Source organism: Hordeum vulgare, chromosome 5H (genome assembly GCF_904849725.1).
Source record: "Hordeum vulgare subsp. vulgare chromosome 5H, MorexV3_pseudomolecules_assembly, whole genome shotgun sequence".
Lineage (NCBI taxonomy): Eukaryota > Viridiplantae > Streptophyta > Magnoliopsida > Poales > Poaceae > Hordeum > Hordeum vulgare.
The window spans coordinates 507,287,501-507,294,570 of NC_058522.1; the positions used below are offsets into that span (position 1 = coordinate 507,287,501).

At 48.0% G+C, this 7,070-nt stretch overlaps 1 protein-coding gene across 1 annotated transcript; it reads left to right on the forward strand.

Annotated features, from left to right (window-relative positions):
• The first annotated feature begins 4,206 nt into the window (after positions 1-4,206).
• LOC123399937 lies at positions 4,207-4,994 on the forward strand. The gene has a single exon (XM_045094328.1). It carries the CDS (start codon positions 4,268-4,270, stop codon positions 4,703-4,705), a length of 438 nt encoding a protein of 145 aa, XP_044950263.1. The 5' UTR covers positions 4,207-4,267; the 3' UTR covers positions 4,706-4,994.
• The last annotated feature ends 2,076 nt before the right edge of the window (positions 4,995-7,070 follow it).

Here is a 7,070-nt window from a genome sequence, read left to right on the forward strand (position 1 = left end):
ACATCAATCTCCTAACATAGTGGATACTAGGGATCAAGCCCTAACAAAACTAACTCGATTACATGATGAATCTCATCTAGCTCTTCACCGACCAAGAATCCTACGAGGGGATTACTCAGTCCCATGGAGAGCATCATGGAATTGGCGATGGAGGAGGGTTGGTGATGACGAAGACCGAAGATTCCCCTCTCCAGAGCCCCAAACGGACTCCAAATTAGGCCTCCCAATGAAGAATGCGAGCTGGCGGAGGCTCCATATCGTGAAACACGATGAAACTTCCTCTCTAATTTGGACCCCACTAGACACCAGGCCGCGCTAGGGGGCCTAGCGCGCCCTGGTGCCTAGTGGGCGCCTGGGCCCTCCCCTCTGGTGGATCTTGGTTCCAGTATTTTTCATTTATTCTAGAAAAAATCTTCAAAAAGTTCCGTTCCATTCCAAGAACTTTTATTTCTGCAGAAAACAACACCATGGTAGTTCTGCAAAAAACAATGTCAGCACGGGTTAGTTTCGTTCAAATCATGCAAATTAGAGTCCAAAACAAGAGCAAAAGTGTTAGGAAAAGTATATACGATGGAGACATGTCAACGCCATGAGGGTCGTTAATGTCAAGGAAGGAGCGACCGAGCATGACCTCCATCTGCCCCTCATGCTGCTCGTTGATCACTGTGTAGACCATGCCATTTGTCGCCAGCTGCGGCGGCGGCGGCTGGTCCTCCTCGTCACCACATGAGATGATGATCTCCTACTTTGCCAAGGAGTCGGACGCCAATGAGGACGATAGCCACGGAGTTCAAGGGCGGTGTCGCCACGAACCTCTAGAGCCCATTTCGGAGCCGCATATGCCGTAGCTGAGGCCCGCGGCGTGTGGAGCGATGCGGTGAGTGTGATGTGAACGGCACTGAAACACAACTTACAAAGCCTTGGCTAGGCCACACGAATGGACAGTCAACCACTTCAATGCGGCGCAGTGTCCGGAGTTGGTTCCTCGAAAAGTTGCGTCCGCACTGAAGCGACGGCTCTTGGGAGGTCGGGTCGGTCAGCGTCCGCACGGAAGCGATGGCTCTTGAGAGGTCGCGCCGGTCAGCGTTGCCCTCCTGATCGGTTGAATCACACGGCATCAATGTCGGTCGTTGTGTGCTCTAGACCGGCATTGATGCGGCAGGGAAGCGACACGTGCATCGGAAGGAAAGTGCAGGAGAGGAGAGTGGGGTTGTTTGGTGGGTCGGGTTAGTTATGCACGGATGAGGCAGCGATTCGGACGCTCGCAAGCCCCCACCCCCCACCCCTCACCACCACACACATGTTGTCTCTAGTTTTAGGGGAAAAGACGTCTAGGCCGTCGAGCAGACTGATACAGGACCACGTTGGTTGGCAAAACACATCAGGATCACGTAGTTCAAACGGTTGCGGGTGGTTTAAGGGTCGGTGTTGAAGATGCCCTAATCTTCGTTAATTTTGCAATGCATTGCACTGAGCAATGATCCACCTGTTTTTCTGATTCTCCCTTGTATAGTAGATGACCACAAGTTCAATGGAAAAAATGTATCCTGGAGCAAATTAAGCAACGAAGATCTTCCTGGTGTTTCTTCCAGTAATGCAAATATTCAAAAAAATGTAAACCTAGCTGTGTTGCCAACACTGGATGTTCTGCAAACATTTGATGTGCGAACACTAGGGGTTTGATGTTATTTTCTTGTTCAATTTCTTTTGATTAATGAATACACCTTGAAATGGGAGACAAACATGGGATAAATATCATTTCATTTTATAACTCTTGTGTCCAGCCAGACATGAAATTTGGAACTGGAATTCACAATCAACCAAATGAAATCCGGACACAGATTTTAATTCATAACATTTCATTTCTACCAAATAAATCGGGATGAGGGTAGCCAAACAAGGTGTAAAGGTAATGAACGAGTATTGGGTGCCGCGAGTCGAACAAGCAAGCATGGCTCAAAGCCACAAGGAAAGGGACGGACCGAGACGACCTCTAGCTAGTTAAGACCATCTACAATTCGGACCCTTCATATTTGTCTTAAACATTCGGGCAAATCATCCAATCATTGATCGATCACAACATTTCGATCTAGTCAGACCCTTTAAATGAGTCTCAAACGTCCGGGCTGACCTACACCCCTCATATCCAGCCCAAATATGAGGAGGATGAGAGGGAGCCCAGACGCGTCCGGGCACGCGCGCCACGTCGGACCCGACAACCCTACCTCACCGTAAATTGTCCCAAAGTTTTCAAACCCTTACTCCTCCTCCCGCTGCCCTCCAACATTTCCCGCGCCCGAACCCTCGTCGTCCAACACCCCTGCTCTCCATCCTCACCATCTATCAGCGTGATCTTTAGGACGGCAAGAAGAGGAATGATGGCTCAAGCTTTCACCAATCCATTTGGTTGGACGATGAGGACGACGACGTTGTCGTCATCAATGAAAAAGTTATCGTGCCAAAGGATAAGCGGCAAGCCAATGAAAACAATTGGGAGAAGGCAAGGATCTCTCGTTACGCCGCCCGGAGCACGAAATCCGGATGCAGGCGGAGCAGGACAAGCTGGACGAAAAGGACGCATGGATGGAAGCGTCCGGCCAGTGATCCGACAAGCACCCTTCTCGCTCGGACATTGATTGTATTTTGACATGTCTGATTTGTTGAACGGTGTTTTAATTTTCTTTGTTTTGAACTGTTGAATTCAGACAATTTGTATCGGATGATCGACATGCATGGATTGCATGAATTTAAAAGTTCTATTTAAGATATGTGAATGTACGACATAGTATACGAAGGGTCGTCGAACGCTGTTTGCGAACGTGTCCGAACACGCCTGCAGTTGTATAGGTGGTCGGATTTATCCAGTCTAGCACTTCGGCTGTAGATACTCTAAGAGCAACTCTAGCAGACCCCGCATCCCGCCCCGACCCGAAAAATAACCGCCAAAATGCGGGTCGGGACGAAAAAACCTGCCCGATCAGACCCCGCATCCCGCCCCGGCCCGCAAATATTTTTGCGGGGCGCGGCAAAATCTCGGCCCAAACCGCGTATTCGCAGGTTTCCCCCTCGTCATTGTGGTGCCCTACATATAAGCGAAAGCGGTTGGTGAAAGGACATTTCAGTCCGCACGGGGTCTAAAAAAACATATTCCACGAATATGTTTTTTTACGGATCAGTTATGCAGGGTCTGCATCCGCGGCCGTGCGCGCCGGCCCACAAAAACGTTTTTCTGCAAAGTGCAAACACGTTTTGCGGGCCGGACGGATGTGGGGTGTGCAAAAGTTGGTCTAAGCGGTACCAAATTGATCAGAGCTGCGGCAAGTAGGCAGAGTGTGGCCGCGGTGGCGGTGCGGCGTTAAATCTGTCGCTCGCGCGGGGCAGGTGGCATTGCGACGTCGCGGGACGACGACGAGCGAGTGCACCGGTGGGATGCCGTTCGAGGGCCGGGGAAAGGCCGAAAGCGAGATGCTGCGACGTCGCGGCCAGCCCAACCAAGGCCGCGCGTCCCGTCGGCACTCGGCAACCAAGCACGATTCTGTCTGCATCGGCGATTTCGGGAACGTGCACCAACAAAGTGGACGCACGCACGCAATTTCAGCTGCCCTTTCATGTCTGATCCCTCCCGGCGATTTGGTCAAAGAAAGGGGATGGATTCTACTCCTCTCCTACTTCTGTCTCCCGATCGATTATTGTTCACGGGTCGTGCTGGTACGTGCTTACCGACGAGGCACATTGTCGCCGCCCAGGAGAAGAGAATGACGAGATTGGCGCCATGCGGAACGAAGCTCCGGATTCCGGAGATCACCGACGGATACACCATCATGACGCCATCATCCGACAACGGAGGACGTTGCTTCGTCAAACCGTGCCGACAGCAGTCCACTGTCCACTGCTCCTGCATGTGAAATCTTTGAATCGGTTACTGTTTACGCTTTGTAGCAAGCGTGCTTTACCTTGTCTTCTGTTTTCCATGCGCATATGTGGACGATGGATTTTGTTTTAGATAGTAGATCCAAATGTCGAAATGTAGATGCATGTTCTGTTGACGTACGCCATGAAAAGCTTTTTTTTTTCCTCGCATTTTCTGAGAATTTATAACGCCCCAAACTCTCCGCAAAAAAATTATATAATGCTCCAAACAACCAAAACAGTCCCTCGCCGTCGCCGGTCATTCGGTCAACACGATCGGGGAACAGTGGCAACGCGAACACGGCGGCACCGGCATGCATGCAACCAACTGTCACCGTACGTCGCCCGCAAAGCTCTCATGGCCGCCCACCATCTCCGGCCGCCACCACCTACAAGGCTACAAAAACCAGGCGACGCCATTCCCGCCAAGCATCGCACGCCATCAACCCTTCCGCCACCTTGTCTCTCACTCGCGAAAACCCCCCTCTCCACAGGTTACCTAGTACACGTACGCACAAACGAGAACATGGCGCTCCAGAGCAGGACCGCTGCCGTCGCGCTGCTCCTGATCGCCGTCGTGGTGGCGGCCGCGTCGGTGCCGGCGGCGACCGCCTTCGGCTGCTTCGACGACTGCTACGAGCGCTGCGCCAACGGCGCCAAGGAGGACCCAGCCTGCACCAAGATGTGCGGCGAGGCATGCGGCGTCGCCGGCAAGGTTGTCGGAGGGGCCGCGGCCGGCGTGGTAGGCGCGGGTGCCAGCGCCGGCGGTGCCGGGGCCGCCACGCCCACCGCTTGAGTCGATCCCTACGTGTGCATGCATGCATGGCATGGCGTCGCCCAACTCAGGATCTACACGCACGTACGATCGATCATCGGAGGAAAGATGCGTGCCTGCATGCTATGTTCGTTCATTCGTTGGTGACTATAGCTAGTTCTTGTTGAATTCATTTGCTCTTGTCTTTGATTTGTAATCCGGTGCGTGCGCGCATGCATGCCATTGCATGATACGTAGGTGTAACAAATTTCCGGCCGGTGGTCTGATTTTATTGTTAATTGATTTCAATATACTATATATATCTCTGGTTTCATGTAGATCTCATCTCTGTGTGGATGTCGATCGTCCTCGTCTCTTGTTAATTGTTCTCGCTGTATCTCCTATATGTTGGTCAAAGAAGACACACAGTAACCATGCATATATGTTGCGTTGTCCATGTGGTTGGAAATCTTCTCTCTTCCAGTTACGAACTGCTTTTTAGAAACACCGATTATAATGTAGATACTCACACACGTAGAAACACCGATTATAATGTACTTCCTCTGTAAACTATTATAAATGCATTTAAATTACTAAAGTAATATTTTAAAATACTTTTATATTAGTTTACAGAGGGAGTAGATATCAAAAAGAAAACACCACCACCACACTCACTCTCACATAACTCCTACTGCTAAGAATTACAATAAGATCTCTTGAAGGCATCTTCTTTGTGGTATCACTCTTTGCAAGATGAAATGCCGCTGAGAGTTCAGCGAATAGACTGCAATTGAACTGGAGTAGAGATGTTGTAACTCGTTCACCTACACAAACTTGATTATCAATAAAGGTTTCTGAAAGCCCCATGAGGCCTACCAAACAGATGAGAAGTTGTAATCAATGAGCATACTTGGGCCTAGATGATCCCTGTCATTAGCCGCAATATTCATCATAATATCGAGGAAAGATTTCAATTTTTAATAGGAAATTAAACGAACAAAAAGAGCATGATATAACAAGGTATACTCATCAGATCTAAATAATCAGCTCTACAACGACAAGTATCTCTCTGGCTCCATGGCACCGCTATAAGAGCATGGTTAATAGTATAGCCAACTGCTAGCTATAAGCAGTCTTATAGCCCATTTTATAGCTAGTTTGTACAATAGTTAGATATAAAAGAGTACTACTTTTATCATATATGGCCCACCTTTCATTCTCACAAAGCACCTAGGAGCACGTGATAGAGCTAGTTCTTCACGAAGAGCCCGCTTCCTTTCTCTTTTCTCTTCTCTCTCATCCAACTCAGTAAAAATATAGTATTTTAATTCTTACAGCCTGCTGACTGTACCTTATTGTACTTGCTCTAAAGAACCGAGACAATTTTAATTGCAAAACGAGCATCAAGGCAAGTACATGCTAGAAAAGACTATAAATTTCACGATGATCTAGGGTGGGGGGATTACTCCTCATGTGGTCGCTGCTGTTATTTAATAGAAAACGTTGTTGTTTTAATTTTTTCGGGGGCGGCTTGGGATCTTTGGGTCAGCCTCTTAAAACTTGTTCCAAAAAGCCCAGCCCGAGAAATATGTAGGTCTATGCCTAAGAACACAGGACTAACTAACTAATGGGTACCTTTTGTAGGGGCTGTCTACTGGACGTCGCCGGAGTGTTCCAACGACTCACATGTGGTGTGTCCAGCTGACAGCACGTGCCACACGTTGGGCACACACCATGAAGACGAGTTTTTTTCTTTTACATGGTTTTTTTAGGTTTCCAGATTTTGCTTGGTTTTCTCCATATTTTCATGAAAAATCCTTTTTTTTGGAAAGCAGTGCTTTTTGATGAGAAGCGCGTCATGTGTAGGGATGCAAATGGTATGGATAGTTTTCGCTCTACATCCAAGTCCGTTTTTAAAGATATGGTATGCACTTGCATGAACCTGTCATAAAGGTTCGTCGAAATCTATTAATATGGTACCTAGTTTTTGAAGATCTCAAGTAAGAAATCCAACGTTGAAAGGGTTCATAATTTAGACGGACAGTTTAAAGGATAAAATGTTTCAAAAAATAATCTATGAGAATAAGGAAAACTCTCACTTATCGGCACTAGTGAAAATAGAAGTGACACTTGCAAATGGTAGCCTTTGCTTAATGATTTGGTAAGATGAGATTCGCATACCGTCAAGATTAAGAGGCACAAACACTCTCTTAATCATTCAAACATATGCTTCATGATGTATCAAAGAAAGATAACATATATATATTATACGCTCGTATATTTCCTCCGCAATGTTTATCTTCCACTCCAGCAAGCAAGAAAACATGACATAGTTTTTGATAGGGCACGCATGATTCAGCGCGCATAAAGACAGCACTGCTTCGAAGTTCCAAGAACTCCACAAAGA